Source organism: Prinia subflava, chromosome 1 (genome assembly GCF_021018805.1).
Source record: "Prinia subflava isolate CZ2003 ecotype Zambia chromosome 1, Cam_Psub_1.2, whole genome shotgun sequence".
Taxonomy (NCBI): domain Eukaryota; kingdom Metazoa; phylum Chordata; class Aves; order Passeriformes; family Cisticolidae; genus Prinia; species Prinia subflava.
The window spans coordinates 39797562-39818931 of record NC_086247.1 but is presented as its reverse complement, the minus strand read 5'-3'; the positions used below and the strand labels follow the sequence as shown (position 1 = coordinate 39818931).

At 39.9% G+C, this 21370-nt stretch overlaps 1 protein-coding gene across 5 annotated transcripts in view; it reads right to left on the bottom strand.

The window, feature by feature from the left end:
- The window catches only part of LOC134548920 (transcription elongation factor A protein 1), a 44104-nt gene extending 23176 nt beyond the window's left edge, over positions 1-20928 (bottom strand). Inside the window, exons 1-9 of one of the 5 annotated variants that reach the window (XM_063394168.1) lie at positions 20798-20928; positions 20368-20399; positions 17267-17332; positions 15736-15783; positions 14834-14904; positions 14186-14259; positions 13371-13472; positions 12579-12755; positions 7693-11165 (exon numbers count right to left, since the gene is read on the bottom strand). In XM_063394168.1, coding sequence (XP_063250238.1) covers positions 11112-11165; positions 12579-12755; positions 13371-13472; positions 14186-14259; positions 14834-14904; positions 15736-15783; positions 17267-17332; positions 20368-20399; positions 20798-20866 — 693 coding nt within the window. In that variant the 5' untranslated portion in view covers positions 20867-20928 and the 3' untranslated portion in view covers positions 7693-11111. Of the gene's footprint in view, positions 1-2258; positions 2739-7692; positions 11166-12578; positions 12756-13370; positions 13473-14185; positions 14260-14833; positions 14905-15735; positions 15784-17266; positions 17333-20367; positions 20400-20472; positions 20662-20797 lie in introns of those variants that run through there. The other 4 variants (XM_063394180.1, XM_063394175.1, XM_063394195.1 and 1 more) reach the window with 4 other exon arrangements.
- Positions 20929-21370: the final 442 nt, after the last annotated feature.

Genomic DNA, 21370 nt, shown 5'->3' with positions numbered 1-21370 from the left:
TTTGCTAAAGTTAGCATTTTAACTGCAGGACAGAAATAGGTAGGAAAACGCTGTGCAATTAAAGAAATACCTTGTAAATGATGAAGACTGGTAAGAAAAACACAGAGACATCTCCTGGTTGTACATCCTCTCCTTCGACACAGCTAAGGGTTTTTATCACGCTACACACATGTGCTTTGGACAAACTGTCAGACCTCCACTCTTGGCCACAGTGGCAGATCACTGAGAAAACATCAACCCAACAATGGCGCCACTTACGTGTAGTAAGGAGCCCGCGTGAAGGAGCTCTGTTTCAACACAGTACAAAAGCCCGAGACCTCTGGTGCTCCCACACTCTCAGCTCCTGGGACAGAGGTGAAAATGAAGGTCCAGCTCTGGCTCCAGCCAGGCACAGCCTGGCCCAGCTGTTCAGCCACGTCAGACCTACGCTGGCCCCAAGGAAGTCACCGCAGTGCTCCCCAGAGCTCCGAAAGTTAATCATGTCACACATGCTAGAGTGTGAATACATGTTCCCAGCTGCTGTTAGGAATTTTATCCAAACTCCTAAGCCTCGCAGATCACAGAGAAACAGCCCGTGCTCACCGCCAGCATCCGTGGTATGGCTAATCCCCAGGATCAACAGTTGTTCTCATACTACCTTCGAGCTGCGGTTTTCTTTCTGTTATCAGAAGTTTTACAAATAAAACTCAGCTGGCTGCCCTTTATCATTCTCATGACTCTGATATTTTAAGCATTTCAGTCAGTAAGTTCTCACCCTTTCAACACCTTGTAGGAAAGAGCCACTACTTCAGTTTTAGAGAAAGTGAGACAGCAAATGCTTTTGTGCTTAAAGGCATGGAGAACAGAAATAAAAACAAAGAGGGAAAAATAATGGAATTAACAAATGCCAGTCAAAAAATAGTCTTTCCTCTAGACAAGGGTCTTGCTGCCACAATGTATCATTTGAGAGTTCAAATGTATCAGAGCTAAACTATGCCATATTATGGAACCTCATGGATTGAAGCATGGCTTGCTTGTACTTAGTAATTTTGCTTGTGTTCTGAACTAAACAAACCTCATTGGTTTAATACAATCAGTATTTCTATAAATATGCAAATATTATTAATAATGCTCTTCATACTGTCCAGTATTAAGCAATAACAAAACCACATCTATAAACTGGAATTCCACAGTGTTGAGTTCTGAGCTATTACTGTAACTAAGCTTTTAATGCATTATCATAACATATAGGAAAAAACCCCTTAACTTTATGTATATAATAGTACTTTGCAGGAAGAACAACAATCGCATGTACAAACATGAATTTTCAGAGAGTACCAATGTGCCCACCTGATAAAGAAGTAGTACACAGAGTTTACAACTTACTTGCACGCTATTTTACCTATAACCACGATCAGTTATCTGGCTGTTGCTCTACACTAGGATTTTGCTTACTTTGACGTGCTTGTAGGCATCATATAAACACTTTGTTATCTGAGTTCTGTATGAAGGGCATACAAGACAATAACACTTCAGTTAAGCCGATTTAATCCTACCTAACTATATTCTTCCTCCGTTCTGAGATACAAGTCATTCTCCAGATTAATAAACACAATTAGAAGTGTTGCAAGTCAAAGAAAAAAAAAAGGGAAAAAAAAAAAAAAAAGGAAGAAAGAAAGAAAAAAAGAAAGAAAAAAAAAGAAAGAAAGAAAAAAGGCTCACATTCCCCATCTGTTTGTGAAGTTTACCCACCCGAGTCTGGCCCTGACGCAGCTGGGTTTGAGCTTTTCACTCATATCTTAGTTTTTACATCCCACCTAAAACTCCGGCTTTCACACCTCAAAGCGACAATGCCCCTGTGCGGGGGCCATCCCCGCAGGCGTTCTCCCCGGGGTGACAGGCTTTCCCCGCGCCAGGCCCACACCGCGCTCCCAGCGCGCAGCAAGCGGAGGGCGCAGCCGCTCCCGGCCGGGGCCGGTGCCCGGGCGGGAACCTCCTCTCGGCCCAAGGCGCTGCAGCGAGGGCGGCGGGGCCGCCCCGCCGGGCAGCAGAACCGGCAGCCGGTCCCTTTCCTCTGACGGGGCCGGGGGGAGGCGCCGCAGCCAGCGCGGCGGCGGGGAAAGCGCCGAGGCCGGCAGGCAGCGCGGGGAAACGCGGCGCGGGAAGGGCCAGGCCCCGCGCCCGCGGGAAGGACGGAGCGTGGGGCCGGCCGGGGCCGCGCCGGGACCCGCGGCACCGCCGCCGATCCGTCTCCCGCCCCGTCCCGTCCCGGCGCTCACCGCGTTCTTCTTCTGCACCATCTTGTCCATCTTCTTGGCGATGCGGATGATCTCGTCCTCCGTGGCCATGGCGGCGGCGGCCCGGGCGGCGCCAGGCAGCGCGCGTCGAGCGCCGGCCGCGGGAGCCAGGCAGCGCTGCCGCTCGCCGAGAGCAGGGGCGGGGCTGCGGGCGCCGCGCACCGCGCTCCCCCGGAACAGCGCCAAACGCAGCAAAGGTACAGTGAGGTGTCCGACCTCTGACAGCCTTCGCTGGGCACGGCCCCGAGGCTGAGCGAGCTCAAGAAGCGTTTGGACAAGGCTCTTCAGGCCCACGGGGTCATTCTTGGGGTGTCCTGTGAGCGCCCAGGAGCCGGACTCCGTGATCCGAGTGGATCCTTTCCAAATCAGGACAGTCTGTGATTCTGTGACCCTCCTGCCCTCTCCAGCTCCCAGCAATGCTGCTAACGCTGCCCCTGTTCGTACCCGCTGACACAGTGCCAACCACGCCGCCCCGAATCCCCTTCCTACAGCCGAGCTTCTCTTCGGCTGGCAGGAGGCTCAGAATTACAGCAGGCACTTGGTTTTAATTAGCGCCAAAGGGAGGGGGGATAGCCCCTGCCCCCTCTAACAGAAAGAGTTTTTATACAGACATATTTTTAAGAGGCTTAACAGTTACTTTTATATAAATTGGAGCGAGGGTTTCAAATTGCAGCTTCAGAGTGAAGTTTGGAAGATCCAAATGCCGAGGCAGTACAACAGAGCTGGAGCTAAACTTTGGCAAAGCATCACACTGAGTGTGCTACCATGCTTCTAAGTCTTACATCTAGTATAAATCTTGTGAGTGTTCCAGTGGGACATATCACATTTATAAAGTTTGAGATATAAATATTACACATCATTACTAATGTAATTTTGTTCATCAGCTGAGCTACTTACTTGTTACTGTGAATTTTGATTGAGAACCGCATCATGAAACCAATTTTCCTGCAAAACAGGAGTGCTCACTTCACAAAAACAGTAGGCACATCTGAAAGTTACAGGAAGATTATCTCTTCCTAAGATCCAGGAGGGTGCTTATCCAGCCACTCAAATCCAGTATCAGTAAGCAGTCAAATGCTGTGCATGCCCCAGCTGTGAACTGAGGGCTGTAAAATATGGACATTTTAGAGCATAGGCAAGGCAGACTTTTTCTTCCAACAACACTCAGGGAAGTCACTATGACAAAAACCGTCAACACACGTGTCTGTCGTGCACTGGGCAGCAAGACTGTCCTGTGTTTTGAGGGCAGAGACAGGTGGGTTTGGGCCACGTCTACATCCTGCTGAATGGACACAATGGCCAACACTAAGGCCTGCATGTAGTGGAAGCAATTAAAATTATTTGGGACCTACACAGGATCTTCCCCCAGGTTAGATCTAGGCCATGAACTGGACAAGAATACAGAAACTTTGTCTGCTGCTTTTTTGTTTATTCTCCACATCAGGAGGTGAAAAAAACCTCACAAGAACAAAAATAATATTTTTTAAGGAAAATAATACTTTTTTATTCAGGAGCAGATTTTGGGGAGACAAAAATAAAATGCTGCTTCTCACATTTAAGGGATTGTGCCAGTTCAGGTTTAATTCCATTTTGTCTAGATTTAGTTACCTAGTACCTGTAACAATCAAACACTGGTATTTAACTTGATGTTAACCTCAAATGAAGTTTGGCATCATTGTTCCCCACTATCACATCAATGATAAAAACAACACACAGGGCGTTGGCAGCTCAGAGCTATTGCTACACGACAGGATCAACAACTTGTACGTGTTCTACACTGGGTGCATGTTAGGTCAGGGTCAACACAATCACAAACCTAGAAATCTCAAATCACTCAGTTTGGTTAGTTTAAGTGTATTTAAACTCTGGAATGAAGCCATCCAGACTTTCCTAAAATTTCTTTTAAAAATACAATTCAACACCTACTTCACTGGAAATGCATGGAAAGAGTTCAAAATGCAGATGAAATCTATTAACATCCAAAATGTATCAGGTGAGAAACTGACAATTATAAATTAAATCCCATGAGAGCACTTATAAAAGGCAAAGCACATCACACTTATTTAACATCTAATCTTAAAAAAGTAGCATCAGAGAAATGTTTCAGTAGGGAAATCAAAGAATAATCAGATGGCAACGCATATCCTTTTTTATTTTTTGCAAGTCAATGCATTAAAAGCAAACATAATACAGCTCACATTATTTATATTTTATGCTACAATCCCTGAATGGTATCAATTAACTGAACCAGTGCTAACCAAATTCTTTATATGAGCTGCTCCACCAACCTTGGGACAGCAAGTCTTTATTCAAAAGGAACACACAGCACTCCACATGCTTGTTCTAAACCAAGCAGCTTTGTACAGCACCAATTTCTTCTATAACGTGTCATTCCAAGTCCAAAGAAGAGCAGGAGAGGGAAAAGCAACCAAACTGAACTTTTCCTTTCTGATTAGCATCTTTCTCCTACATTAACACATTAGAAAGAAGAAATACCACACTGCTCATAGCACTGCACTTGTTATGGATGTTATGGCACATCCTCACCATTTTTTTTGCAACATTTTCTAAAGGGTAGTGCACACCTGCTCCTGCAGAAAGCCTGTGTCTAACTCTCATTTTCTGGACCATGGGACTTTCTACAATTCTAAGACTTAGCAGGCAGAGATGACTCTTCCTAAAAGAGTGCACTTACAAAATAATGTTGATTTTAACTGACTAGTCTCATTTGATACAAGACAGCATCTTCATAAATTTGGGGCAGGAGTGGCAACACAGTAGCACATTCACTACTACAGAATTTAAAGAAAAGAATCTTGAAACTGCTACCAAGGCACTTAAAATCCCACATTTTCAGGACTGATTTTTTGTATGGAAAAAGCTCCTCTAATTGGGTAGTAACACAACCGTGCAAAATACAACTTTCACAGCATTGCAAAAGGTTTTATGTAACCATGTTATGGCCATTAACTCTCTCCTCTTTATCTGAGCCCTGAGTGCAACGTCTTAGATCTTCCAAAACAGAGTCTCAGCTGGTCTGAAGGAGCCAAGTGGTCCCCAACCTTTGGAGAGGAAGGAGAGATGAGTCCAATCACAAACACATAAGGGGAGCTATAGCAAACAGAAGTTCAAATTTCTCCTAACAAGATTTTCTTCAAAACTTTCTGAAATAGCAATAAACATCTTGATTAGTTGTTCTATAGCCATACAACAGATGGACTGGGCTTTTTTAATTTACTTTTTCAAAATGCTGTTTACATTTTCAAAATGTACTCACTTTCTACAACTTAGAAGCAGTAACTGCAGGCATTTAAATATAAAAAAAATTAAGCTAATGTTTTGGGGTTTTTTTACTTCTATTTTAGTTTCTAGAGCTTTAGAGTTTGTTAGATTTCTCTATTCTGTGGCAAATTTATCTATTTTTTCGATATAGACTTAAAATATTTAAGCTTTTTAAAGATCCACTCTGATAATTTCAAACACTACAACACAGCTAGCAAATTATTTCAAGCACTAACTACTTTAGGAGTTTGCTTGTATTCACAACTTAGGAACATTCAGACTCCATCTGCTCCATCTGTTAATACAGAGGAGTAGCTCTTTAAAACAAACCTTAGACGGGAGAAGTCTCTCTTCTCCTCACAAGCTAAACCTCCCACTTGGATGCCTGAAGCAAGTTCACTACACCTCAGCAAACTGGCTGGAAGTTTAAAGTTTTACTTCTTTTGCAGATAAAAAAAGAGGAGGCAATAGGTTGCTCTTTTCTAGTAATTGGTCCTAAAAAAACTCGCATTATCTACTGGTTCACTTTGTGGATGGCCATTAAATTATACAAGTACTTTGTTTAAATCAACTTCAATCAGCTACATCAAAGGTACCTGTTCAACTCAAAGAGAATTAATAAAATCTGTTATCCCAAAGGCAAATGTGGCAAGATGAGAGTGGCAAGCAATGAAAAGGGAGGGGAAAAAAAAAAAAGGTGGGAGGTGGGGGGTGGGCCAGGAAGGGAGAGAATCTGTTCTACAGCTATTAATCTCCAAAGAATCACATTTTCAATTTTCAATTTAAGCAACAGACATTCTGGAAACTTCTTGAGTCACGTTCTTCACTTACACCACTACTCTCATACTATATTTGATAAAGTTTAATACACTACATTGTCTTCTTCTGGGGGTTTTTACTATGTTAGTTTTAGGCAGTTTTTCTCACAATTACCTTATCAGGGATGCCAGGGCTGAAAGTAAATAGAAACTGAAGATTACTCAAAATATTTTTCAAAAAATATAAGCTGGCTGATTACTTGTGTAATATTGCATCTTTATGGTTACTAGCTATTCTTGATTTGCCACAACATATTCACATAGAGCACTGCATCTACCACACATTCCCATACATCCATGAAATTCCTCACTGTACTCCACACTGACTGTTGAACATTGCAGTCTGTGGAGACAAGCAGCCCTTTAGATGCTTTAAGCTGCTTGAAGGGGGAAATCTGCCTTTACCACACACAGACCCGCTTCCCTCACTTCCCAGATGATCCCACATTTTCTCTGGAATGTCCTGCACCATGTGTATAGCACTAGTCACCTTCAAATATTAAACTAAATAGCACATGTAACCCCTGACCTGAAAATTGTTTCTTTAACAAATCTGTTAAGTGGTGTGTATGCCAAAACTTAATCAACTTCAAAGCCTTTCCAACAACACCAAACACCCAGAGAAAGGTGCAGCAATACAGAGTGAGAAAACTTTGGGTCTTCAGTGTCCTAGAGTAACTCTACTAGAAAATACCTTAATTTCTTTCACCTTTCAGAATTATTGCAAATTCCAAGAAAATAAGTTAAAATAAAATTCACCCAGAATATGAAAACCACCCTCCAATCATACTTAGGATTCTTTCAACAAAGGAGCAAAACCTAACTTGGCAAGTGATTTTCTTTTTAGAACTAGAAATCATTGTTCTTCTGTATTATAGTATGCATACATTACCATGCAACACATTTTCAAGGAGCCTCTAGAGTGCCTGTTGACAGCATGTAAAAGCTCAACTTCCTTCAGGTAAGCATTAACAAAATCTTCAGTACTTGCCCAACTACCAATGGAAATTTATTTCACAATGAATAAAAATGGAAAGCTTTTACATTTTCCCTAGTACAGAAATAATTTCTAAACTTAAGTTTTCTTATAAATAAAATTAGTAAAATAAATTGCATTTTAGATGTTTATAATAAATATCAATGGCTTATATCTCTTAACACAAGGAGTAAGTGTTCAATATTTGTTTCCAGAATTTAAGAGACACAGGTCTTGTACATATGGCTTCATTAACATCTTACAGTTTGCCCTCAGTCATATCCATCAACCCAAATGGCACCTCTACTATAAAAGATGCATCCAAATGACTTCAATGACGTGCAGTATACTCCAATAGAGAGAACATGTTTTAATTAACAGTTCTAATACCAGTTACAGTGTACAGTACTTTTACCAATTTACTGTGTTGTAATTATACAAGATAGGACAAAGAGATCAAATCATACAGCCCTCACCACAGTACAGACCCCAGTAAAGTTTTACCTGAAGAACACCTGAAAAATTTGGCTTATAATATGCAACTCAACATGTTTATTCAAAAGTGGGCAACATATTCCAACAAGAAGTCAGACTTCTGACAGCATAAAACTGCAGTCCAATTGAAGTACCATTTTGAAATTAAGAACACATTAAGGAACTAGATACCCATTGAAACAAACTGATCTGCAAGCAAGGTATTTTCTTATCAATGCTTTCACAGGTTTGATAGACATCATTTTCTCTGGTGGAAAGTCTAACATTACAAAAAATAAACATTATTGGACAGTTTCAAATTGTAGTTTATGAGGATAGGACATTCATATTTAGAACACTGACAGCCCAACTTCTCCGTTTTAATAGAATGCTATGAGAACTCCCCCATCAGACTGAGCTCTTATTCAGCCTCAAGTACAAGCACTATAACAACAATCCCAGCATCAAATCACTCCAGATAGTGAAGAAGTTCAACTATAAGATCATACCAGCTTTCAAACGAGCTGGGAAGTTACAAAAGACAGCTCAACATACAGTGTAATATGAGACGACACAAAGACTTGAAGTTTCCTCTAGCTTCTGGGCTCTTTAAGAAATGCCAACTACAATATAAACATAGACTCCTGAAGAAAAAAAAATGAGGAGAATTCTTCCTAGAATACAGAAATTCAAAGTAAGTCAAAGCATTTACTTATACTGACTTTCGTAACACAGCTCTTTGTAGATAAAGCAAGCAGCAAAACAACAATATGAAAAAGAATCTTGTTATGATAGCTGAATTTTGAACAAAGTTAACACATAAAAAGCATTTCTAGAAAAACATCTGAAAGCATCATGACAGTGACAGTTGAAGTTGACTTGGATTAGAGTTTTTAATACTAGAATGTGACCACAAACTGTAAACACTGTTCACCAAGTTGAAAAAAGTGTTATGAAGCTAACACAGAAGAAAGCTAGGGCAGATCTCATTTTAACACCTTAGAAATACTTTTTTACACCATTTCTCACAGAAGGAAAAATATGTGAAATGAGCACACAGTCAATTAAAAGTTAAGCCAGATGAACAGAGTCATCAACAAATCTACAAACAGAACATGAAAATAATGAAGGAAAAATTAGAAGCTTGTGCAAGAACTTTGGAAACACACCAATACTCCAGGAATTATTTGGACAACAGGGGAATGAAGATAAATCTAAAAACTAGGAGAAATAACATATAGTTTGCTTACCACGACTGCAATTCAGTAGAATTGCAAAATCAGCTAATGCAATTTGGGAATGACTCCAAGCTAGGACATAATGTTTTCTCAAGAGAATTTTGGCACAACTACAGTAAGAATATTATGGTTTCTTCTGTGAACTAAATTAACTGAAAGACAAATTGGCAGATCTATAGAAGAAAGTGACTGAGAGAAATCATTAATTAAACTTCAAAGTTAATAAAAATGCCCTCAACTACACAGATGGAATATCTAAAACAGTTTCATTACCATTTAGGAGAAAAAACTCCTTTTCAATTTTACATATTAAGAGATGTTTAATAATCCAGAGAAACTGAATTAGAAAAGAAGCAGCTTCCTAAAAATGAAGTGCAACATTAAAAATAAAAAGCACTGAAAACTGGTAACACAGACTAGGTAAACAGGTCAGATCTCTGGCAGCAGCAATGTTAAAGGAGAGAGATAAAGGTGCAATTCCTCATGTATGTATTTCTACTGGCAGATACCTGACGTAAATCCACACACACTGTAAGAGGACCCCTGGGAGAGGAAAAGTACCTTAAATGCACAGTGCCAACATGACAGATACACCCAAAATAGAAATACTCTTTGACTGAAAGCATATTACAGGATAGAACATTGTTATGCAGCAAATTATGCAGTAAAAAGTGTAGTGCATTGTTTAAACATTCCTAGTGTGCTGACAGCCTCTGAACTCTACAGAGCAGCTGTTTCCAGCAGTAAATTATGGCTCTTAACTGAAAAAAGCTATTGAGTGTGCATCAACTCCTGCAAACCCACGCATTCTACAATTTTAAGATTCTGAAAGAAGAAACATTCTGTATCTTGTAAATTTACTCTTTTTTCCCCAGGATTATTCCCTTCATATTCCTAGGCTATAATGATCTGGGGAAATGTAGAAGGATAGATTTGAAAATAAAATGCTTTGTTCCTATAAAAAAAAAAATCAAATCTCACATTGTAATAAGAGAAAGTATTACACAGTATCATCTAAAAGTATCACTTTAAGGTTTAGTTATATCCCAATTGCACTTACATTTCTATTAAAAAATAACTCAAATAAGAGTGTGTTAAAGATGAGAGCTCAACAATACACAGAACTACCCAGCTGCACTATTTTCAGTTATTTACACCAAAGCAGAAAAAAAATCAAACCAATATTTTGTAGTTGTTCACATTAAATACATAAACAAATGAAAACTAAAACAACTAAAGCATCAGATGAATATTCAGTATGAAAACAAGAATTTTTTTAATGAAACTCGAATCCCATGCACTTCTACTGCATTCTGTTCTAAGTCAACATTTGCATTGAGTTTAAAAGAAAAAAGACAATAAGTGACAAACAACACGCTAAGAAAGAATGAGTCCCTTTAGAATTTCCACAGTATTTATCTATATGGACATTTTAAAATTGAGGTGGTTTTAATATAAGAAATACCTTTGCTGACTTCTAACCACTATAGAATAACCCTCCTTATCTGTTAAACAATTAACATATAATCCTTAAAGCTTTATCCTTGGTAGCATTTATTCTGCCATCATATGCCCACTATATTACATGTTCTCTGTTTTATGTTGTGTTCTTTGTGCATTCATTACATAAAAGAAACATTGTCATATGTTTTCAGTAAGTATTAAGAACAAATCACATCTCAAGTAAAACTAAACAGGTCACATCTATGTTGCTCACTTAAATTTAGGTTTTTTATTACTTGTACAAATAGTTTGAAATTCTGCAATCCAGAAAAAAAATAATCAGACATCTTTAAATTGTTACATTCTCTCATTGTTACCTAGTTCTCTCATTCACATCCTTCCCACCACTGGGTGATAAATACTAAAGGATTATCGTTTCTTGTACGTGTGTATTACTTAATCTTCATTGTAAGTATAAATTTGCAACACAGTAGTAACACTGCAGGTATTAAAATAATGTTTCCTATCAGGCATATGAAAAGATTTAACGCTCTACCACAGTTGATGCTGGTGTATTTATACAGAAGGCTTCTCACAGATCAGCTCAGTCTACGGGAGGTAGATGATTGTCTATGAACTGTTTTACATCCATCATCTCCTGTTTAAAGATAAAAGGAAATATTAGTTGAAGTCCTCTACCACTACATAATTAGCTATACTAAATCATGCTTGAACATTTGAGTTATAATGAGCAGCTGGTCTAGAAATATTGAGCAATTAGTTACTTGATTACCACTCTGCACACAAGTCAAGGCTGATAACTTCACGGCACTATGCACTCAGAAGAGGCTAAAATACAAGAAAAAAGCAGAGACTACCTTTTCTCTCCCTCTGAAGTTGAACAGGCAAGCTAGGAATTAATTATGAAATGATCTTGATAGCACCAGGCTGACTATGTATATGGTTTCAATGTAGCTAAGGCCTTAGCTTCCTGTATACTTTAAACTTTTACAAGTTAGCAGCAGCATGAAAAGCCAGTTTTCATTTTCAGCATGCTTTCTTTCCTTCCTTAAGGAAAAGCAATACAGCAAACTAGACTGAGAAACTAATCCATGGTCATTTTTTTAAATTAAGTCACTGTTGTAAGAAAGAACACATTAATAATATATTTGTGTAACAACTCAGCAATTTTGCAGTCGAATTGCAAGACCACTCTAGGAAAGTTACAAAGTTGTTCGAAGCTGCAGTTCCCACAAGATACAACAATCTAAATTAACAGTGTTACTGCTGCTGAGGAATAGCAAATCTGTTCTTTGCCTTCTCTTTGGTTTCTTGCTCCTGTTACCTGCTCTGTGTGTGTTGTGATGCTCCAGCCCCCTGCAGCTGCAAACACTGAAGGCTGCAGCTTTGGCCATTTTAGCAAATTCAGATGATTGAAGGAAGTTTCTGATCTGCCCCAGAGCTGGTACAAGGAGGAAGTGAGGGCCACAAGATCACGAGCAGAGAGAGTCCACCCCTTTCTGGCAGCAGGAAGTTACTGAATCAGCTCAGCTGGCTGCTGAGCCAGAGCCATAAATACAGGTTCTGAGGCTGCCTCTTCCATAGTGTCAGCCCTCCCTCCCTATTCCTTCCATGTCTCCCTCCACAGAACTACCAGGATTCTTCTCTCCAAAATACCATCTTTTATTTATGCTATAGGAATTTGTCTTTCAATTTTAATTAGTTATTTTCACTAAGCAAATAGTAAAAATTTGGGAAAGGGAGCATTTTATAGACCAAGTTGCCAAGTCCCTAAAATACAGTCTTACAAGGAAGTTCTCACTAGTTATATAAACTTTTGCTTCAGATGCTTTTTTAGCCCAGAATGCAGTTACTCACCAAAATAAGTAGCACAAAGCACTTATTAATTAAAAAAAACCCAAACAAACAAACAAAAATTAACCAACCAAACAAAAACAAAACCAATTGAACAAACAAACTATATCCCCTGCCCCGAAAGCCTATAAGCATCAGTTTTGAGGGTCAAGAATTAACTATACCCAGCTAAAAGGGGGTGTATTGAGAAAATTACCTCAAGAGATGAACTGTGCATCATGCCAGAGTAAGTCTTGAAGGTTACATTGGCTGGATTTATCATGGTCTTCAGCTTCTCAACTGTGAGGGAACCGAACATGACAGGAACCAGAGGGTCACAGTCCCCGTGGCACTGAAGAACAGCAATGTCCTTGTTGACACCACTGATAGGGCCCTGGGAGAGGTGGAATTAGACAGGAGAAGAGAAGAGAGAGACACGAAGTGGGGATAAGGCTACCACCTTCGAAATAAAATAACCCCATGGCACCCCATCCACCCTGTGGCATGACAAGCAAATTGAATTCTGAGGGGAAATAGTACAATGGATAGTCTGCAAGCAGCTTCTCATGAAATAAGCTCTGTACCTGACAACACATTAATCTCAAAGACCTTTAAATAAAATTTTGGCAAAAAAAATTTATAACAGAAAGTCATAATTTCTGGCCAAGTAAAAAACGCTGAAACTTTGCTCAAACACCCAGTCTCTAGTGAGATAGTGCCTTGCAGATGGAACAAATGGCAGATAGAAAATTAACCTTCAAGGAAAAATTTGTTATATCCTTTAAATTTTCTAGTAGTGTCATTTTAAGCAAAAATAGCTACTGAGTGTTTCTTCGTTTTCCTTACTCAACAAAATCTAAAATTTTAGGGCTCTATTTTAAAATCTTCCAAATTATCAAACAACAGTCACCATCCAGTAAAACCGATGACCACTAACTCTTGCACAAGATTCAATCTTCAGATATACTCATTCCCCAAGTGCAAATCGTCTTAGGAAAGAAACAAATACCTGAGGAAAAGAGGCCCGTAGAGGAAGCCAACAGCTGAGGGCTATGACACCTGCTAATTTTTGATGTGTTGTAAGAGCTGTATACAATGATAAAGCACCTCCCTAAAATAAAGAGATATAAGTATTAGAATAATAACTGTAAAGTTATTGTTAATGTTTGCTTCAAAATCTCTGGTTTCTCCTTTAAAAGTCTTTTCCTATTGCAATCTATTCTTCTTTAGAGCCAACAACTAAAACCAGTATTTATGTACGACATTTGTTTTGCTTTTTCTCCTCCCCTCCAAGTCCATGTGTTCAACTCAGAAGTAAGCCAGCAAATTACAGCAAAACTGTAACAGTTGTCAAAAAACCCCAGAAGTATTATCACTACTTTAATATTTAATTTATTTGCATGCAGACTGGGGGAGTTGATGTATGGACCAATTAATCTACTAACCTACCTACCACAGATGCCTTACAAGTATGAAGGAAAAGATTTCCCAAACAAATCCAGACCACCAAATAGCTACCAAATTCAATTAAAAATACTACCAAAAATTTCAAGCAAAACTATGTGGGTTATTTGCACAAAGATTTTAATCAGACTATTTATTTTAGTACCTTTTTTACACAGGCATGTTCAAGTTCTTGTGAACAGTAATTATTTGCACAAAACAAAAAAACTTCATTTGTTAAAGCAAATAAAAATTGACACCCTAAAATTTTTGTCCTCTAACATCAGCTGATTTCAATTTAAGTGTCTGGGTTTCCCAAGTTAATAAAGCTGGGTTACTTCCCTAGAAAAAAGACAACAGTTCTTTCCAATCATACCTTACCTGAGAAAAGCCTCCCAGAATAATTCTATTAGAAGGAATTCCATTTTTTACTTCTTGATCTATCAGTGCTTTAACTGTAACATAAATAAAGGCCAGACATTAAAATCCACTCCATTCTCTAGAAAGTCCAGAAGAGGAAAGATGCCTTATTCCTGGCATCAAGAGAAAGCTAGTGAAAGGAAAACCTAGGCTGCTATTCATTAAAAGTACCAGAAGATCTGGAGCACAGTCAGAAATTTCAGTGCCACTGTATCATTTCCAAAGAGGAAAACATGCAAATTGGTCTTGCAAAAGCACCAGTGCTGAGAAGATGGTATCCTCTTCCAAGTAAAAGCAAGACAACAGGATGCTAACACTGCTCTGACCTGCTGCACTACCCAAAAGCTCTTAAAAAAAACCTGCACTTGTTCCCATATTTTAGAGTATGAAGTGTTTCTTATATTGGTGAATTACTCTACATACTAATAAAGTTAAAAAACAAACAATGAACAATTCATCTAGCTAAACTTTGGTCAGTGATAATACCATATACATATATCCTTTTCCCCCCAAAAATATTATCTTTGGAAAAACTGTTTCAGGTTGATAGTTCCTTTTCAAGAATACCTGGAAGTACTTTTAAGACATAAAAAATACTCCTAAGTATACCATTCTCTGCCGCCTGCTTGATCCCAGCTTCATCTTCCTGTGAATCTGGAGAAAGTCCAATGATATCAAACCTTACAAAAACATCAACAAGAGCATTACTCATTAGAGCATCCATTCCACTTCCTTAATACACAAATAATGAAATTGGGATGTTTTCCAGGCAAAAATGTTAGCTGTCATATTATTTAGTACCAGCTACCCATAGATCACAAGAAACAGTGCACAATCTGTGAACGTGGCTTAAAAGACTAGATCTAGTCAACAAGGCTTTTCTGAGTTTTGACATCTTCTGTAATTTACTGCAGATTAGGCAGCACAGTTTTGGTATTTGCTCAAAAAATATTAGCAGGAATTTTGCTGCATGTACAAATTAAAATACGGTTTGAAGAAATACAAGAAAAATAAACACAAGTTACTTAAGGGGGAGTGGGGAAAGCCCAGAATCCAATAAAACTGAAGACTGGTTAAAGATAATTGAAATCTACTATATTCTTCTTGTTCTCTATTAAAAATAGATGTTCTTAAGAACAGTTTCTACATATCCAACCAACCCACAAAATATTATTCACTAGTAGTAATAACATTTCCACTCCAATCTCTACTTCTACTGTGAATTCACACATAATGTATACTATAGACCCTACCTGTAATATAAAATGGAGTTTTGTTCTAAAATATACAGATTAGTCCTGAGGAATAATCACTACCACAGACACAAAAGGATAATTAGTGTACTCATGACAGCCCTTTTATAAGAACAGAACTAAAGCAAAGAGATTTTTACACTTGCATGTGATTAAAACCAGCTACTCAGGTTGTTCATGATTTTAAATTAAGAACAATTAGTTCATAGTCCCAGATATGATTTGATTAGAACCATCTGCATTGGAACAAATACTTACCATGATGGCATAGACATGTTCATGTTCAAAGAAACAGGCATAACTGGCCTAGAAATGAGAATGAACACTCCTGACATAAGATATATACTGAAATTCAATAATGCAGACAGAGTAACATCATGAAATCACATATCCTCTAACTGTCTTACTTTTAAGCAGTAATTAACATTAGCTGCTTTGCAGCATCTGCTGAAGAAACTCTCTTGCAACCTGCCAGCCCAAGCACATTTAATATTCAGGGTTGAATTACCACTCTCTGTGGAGAGCAAGCAAAATGTTAATGGTCTGCTTTAAATGTGTGTGTGTGCAGGTGCATATATCTCATACACATATGTTCAATACACATCTATTTACTTATTTGATATTAGGAGTTATTTATCACAGTTCCATTCACATATTCAGTGGACTAAGGCACAGCAGCATCAGCAGGAAGCAGCCAAGAGCAGCACTGGTGGAGCCTGGCCTCGTGTGCTTCTGTGCAGCTGAACGTGCTTAGGCAGTGCTGCCTTCAGTGCTGGGCTCCTTCCCACCACTGCTGCTGTGTGCCAGCTTTCAGCACAGCAAGGCAGCTTCAGTGGATCACGCCATGGACCAAATCTGCCTTAGTTTAATTACAGGAACTGAGCAGCGTAAGTTCTGTGGGAAGGACTGAAGGAAGACAAAAGGCAAGCACAGAAAACAGCAGACATTGCTAAGCTCCTTTTGAATGGTTCAGCAAAGCTTGGCCATGGGGTAAAACAAATGAATAAACCACAGCTCAGTAATACAACAAAACATTGCTTCCTTCTCTCCCTATCATCTTTGCTCCATGTCTGCCAAGACCACTGGAGCAGGAGACAATCTGAATTTTGTGTTAAAATAAAGATTATACTTTATTAGTTTTTCTACCACCAAGTCAATAGTAGATAGATCTTATTGCCTTATTTACTGATGCTTGACCATGCTTAGAAGTATTTCAGTTCTCAAATGGCAAACAAAGAAAGCTCAAATGGCATTATTTGCTGAAAATATCCTGTCAATCTTTAAATTTCTTTGTAACCTACAGCAAGTTTCAATCTACTATACACACCCCCAAGTTTAAGTACATGTAGCTAATGCAAATTATGTGTAATGGCAAGTAAAACACACACAAAAAAAACCAGCCCTTGATAAAATGTTTTTTTACAGAATACTGTTGGGGGAGAAAGAAACCAACAACCAACCCAATCCACTGGAAAAAAAAAGTCAAAATGATATAACTTTGTATCTAAAACTTTCCAAATATGTTTTCAGTCTGAATAGGTACCAGAACCAAATTACAAATAAAAATACAATTTTGCCCCAAAGTAAATCACACAGAATTTCCTGAAAAAAACCCAAATGTTTAATAGCATCATATAAAAAAACCAAAATGCCGAGATAGCCAGATACTATCTCTGAGTAGATAGCCTGTTACTATACTCTTCTGGGTTGTCTCTCTGACATCTGTGCAAGTGTCTTAACAGATGATGTCTCCATACCAAAAGGTAAAACAAGAAAGTTACAAACTTACGCATGAGGGCAAATGTATTTCACATGGGGGCTCTTGATACCGGCAAGAGCTTCTGACCATCCGTGCCTGTTAACAAAAACATATTCAGTTCACGTTTTGGCTTAGCTCTTATTTCCCAGTTGGTGCATCAGCGCAGATCAAGTATGAAACATGCTGAATTAGATCAATATAAACACACTTCTAGAAAGTGTTTACGTAAACCACCGTATACTATGAATGTAGTACTAAACTTAGAAGGTTTGTTCAGCCCTTGAATTCTTGTGGCATATATACAGTCAGGAAGATTTGATCTAATTTGGCTGCCACAGTTGTGGCGCAGCTAGAGAAATATCACTTTGGCTCCAGGCAAAGCCCACTCCCTATCTGTCTGGCTTTATTAATTTGTGTGCCACAGCAGATGCACACAGGTATCCTGCTTCCAGGCAGCTCAGAGGCTGCTTTGCTGCTCCTGCAGAGTTAAGACAACTTTCCTGACAGCCAGCTTGGCATTCTGTGAACCACATTTCCTGATGTGGAACGGCAGCAAACTGACACCTAGGCTAACTCCACATGGAGCCAACCCAATCAATCAGCCCTATTAACTTCAGCTCAGCTTGGATGCTCTTGGATTCAGGCAGTCCTGAGCCTGAAAACACCCCAGATTGCAGGAGCTTTTTAATCTCAAGCAGATACTGTATATGAATGCTCATAACAAAACAAGATCTGCACAGCAGGTGAGTAAATGAGCTTCCTCCAAACCAGAACACTGGAGACTGTAAGGTCAAGGCTCACTCCAGGCTTCATCTAGACAGGAGCTGACCTTGACCCAAATCTCAACCCATGCACAACCACTGCACTTGGCTTTCCAGAACACTCAATAGCACCTGCATTTCCTGATTTTTCTCATTGTTTAGTATTCCTAACTCACCCACTAAATTAGATACTGGAAATTTGATTCTAAGCAGAAAACACCTCTAACAAATTCATCAGCGATACAGTTGAACTAATCAGACCAACAGCAGACCAGCCATAAAAGCATATTTGGTTTAGTTTTAAAATCACCCTGAAAAGTTAATTAATGTATGCTAACTGAAGTTGAAGGCATTTCCAACACACTGACATCACAGACATTTGAAGCACTGACTCTATCTCAGCCTTCCTGTATCACTGACTTCCTATCAGTACTTTCAGATATGTTACTAACAAAGTGCAGGAAATATGACTTGCACAATATTTGCAGTAACACAGAAGGTTGAGTAAGAATCTAAAGGAGAAATACGACTGAGAAAAAAATAGATAAGCATTTGGGGACATTTTTTAGCCAATTACAAAGACTAATTTGACAAATTTGGAAAACAACATTGTGTACCTATTAATGCTGACTCCTTAGAACAATTCTCTACATTGCACTTTTGGTTCAGATTTTTACAAGTATGTACCAATCTTTAAGTGCCATTAAATAGGAGCTAAGACAAAAAAAAAAAAAAGCATGTAACCTCTGTTAGACACTTTCCAGAGTAAGGAAAATACAGCTGGTAAATGGAAGTGATCAATTTAGAAATTTATGTGAAGTGGAACAGGTCAGTTTAAGCTGGGGGAAGTTATAAAATTGTTAATAGGTTTGCTTCAGACAATTTTTTGGGTTGCTACTACAGCTTTTACTTAAAAAAACCCCAAACAGCAGTCTGTCAAAGGCAGTCTGTCCAATCTAATCTGCACCAGACTAGAAGAAGAAATACACCCAAATCACTGTGTTTCCACAGACATGTCATGTCTCGTCAAATGCAGACATTCCAGTATGCTCAGTGCATTTGCAAGATTGAGGCTGTGCATTAGCTCTGACACTGAAATGGAAATGCCACCTTGCCTAGGGAATACAACTTAGGTTAAAGAAAAAGTCTCTGTTTTTCACCCCTTGCCAAAACCAACATCAAGCTGATTTCAAATTCCAAAAGCTCCAAAGATCCTGCAATCACTTGCTGAACATTTGGTGCCAAGATGCAGGCAGTGCTGCTGCCTCATCTGGGCCCTACCAGCAGAAATGAGGAAGGTTAATGCAAACAAGGCGTGTTGTGTGTCAGCAGAACAAATCAGAGCAAAACCTCCACTTGTAGAACACTGCCAAGTGCATGGACTTGACGCTTTTTAAACTTACTAAACGCCCAGGTTATGCAAGTTTCAATTCAGACAGCTAATTTCTGTTAGTTTTTTGGAAAAAATAACATGGCAAGTTTCAACCTAGAGGCAACATTCGAGTTCCAGATAACAAAAAAAAAAGCTCTTCCAAAAATTATGTAATTTTAGCCACAAGGGAGCACAACAGACAAAGCATTCACACTACTTATTTTCAGTATCTAAGTGCCAATTCCTTTAAAGTCTTCCACTAAAAAGGCTTCAACACTCTCTTGTTAGTCAATGGCTTTAGTGAATGCATGCTTATTTCTGGGCACACATAAGCTTCAAACAGAAACATTACACCAGAGCTAGAATTCTTCCCAGAAATTCCCTACTCTTTCCATTTCTATTCAAACATGGAAATAATAGGAACAAGGCAACAGGGCATTAGACATTTTATTTGGGTGGAGTTTTTTGGAGTCTGAAGGCTGTATTTCAGAGACAGAAACCTGTAGACATTAGGTGACTACTTTGGAGATTGCTTATACAGATCAAAGAGGTCTGGATTTTAGTGTCAGTACAACATACTGATGAAGAAACCACAGACCAACTGCAGCTATGGGCAAACCAACAATCCACAAGCCTGGAATCAAAAAGAACTCTACCTTTAGACAAACAGGAATAACAGAAACCCACTCGCAGGAAAGCAAATGATCAGAAAACCACAGACTTCTTTTACTACAAAGTTTGTCTCAGGGACAAAAGAGAGATCACATTCAGACCAAATTAGGTGAGTAAAGTTGTCGAGGACTTGGTGGAAAATTTTAATAAATAGTTGTCACCATCATTGCAGGACCCATGAAGTTTTGCCTGTCGTTGGGTGCTGCATTCAGTAAAGGGCAAAATAAGAAGCTTAAGTAAATTTTAACGGCTCACGTGCTTAAAATATGCAGATTATATTTGAAAGTATAATAGCTACTGAGTATGCAATAGATCAGAATACACACCCGGTATCTCCTAATCCGTGAAGAAAAATGACCTGAGGGAAATAAAACAACAACAAAAAAGACAACAAAGGTAGAGGTTTAGGATCACTGAACAACCAAACGCACCTCGCCCACGAGCCCCAGGCGCCCGGCCAAGGTCAGGCACAGTTCGGAGCACGGCACCACTTTCTCCCAAGAAAACTCCGCTTGGCTCACTTCCCCTCCCCGGCCCCGCCGCCATCAGCGGCCGCTCCCCGCGGCACCGCTGACCTTCCAGGTGCCGAGCCCGGCCCGCCTCTGGCAGGGAGGGAACGGGAGAGACCCGCCGGGGCCGGGCCGGGCCGGGCCGTGCCGCCCGCCATCCCCTCAGCCCTCAGCCCCCCGCCCGCGGCCGCCGCGCCAACAAAGCGGGGCGGCGGCGCTCCCGGCCCGCGCCCCCGCCCGCACTCACGGCGGCCGTGGCCTTCCTGGCGGCCGGGACGATGGCGGGGAGAGGAGCCGACATGTTGTTGCCGCACATGCACCGGGCTGCGGGGCGGCCGGCGGGACACGGGCCAGGGGCGGGAGGCGGCGCGGGAGGGCGGCGGGGGCCGGTGGGAGGGGCGCGGGCGGGCGGGCGCCTTGTGCTGTGGTATAAGGCCCGGGGGGAAAAGGAAATTACGGTATTCTTAAATAGGTAAAATATAAAAGGCTAAGTCACGGGAAGGCAGGAAAATCAGCACAAATATAGCAAACGGCACGGTTAGCCGGGGCTCGTCTGTCCTCATCGGGTCAGATGCCTTCACCACCGAATTAAATCTCCTGGCTTACGGCTCACAAGTCACGATTCTTACTAATTTTGAGACGTGTTAGGCTATTCAGGCACTCTTGTTAAAGTTGCTGGATCATTCCAGTCCATTCCAAATACTTGGACCGACTCTGAATATGTATGGCAAACATATTTCTATCAAAACGGAATACTTTGTTCTTTGTCTTCTATTCCATACATCTTTGTCAGATATTCACTCCCAGAAGATCAATATGC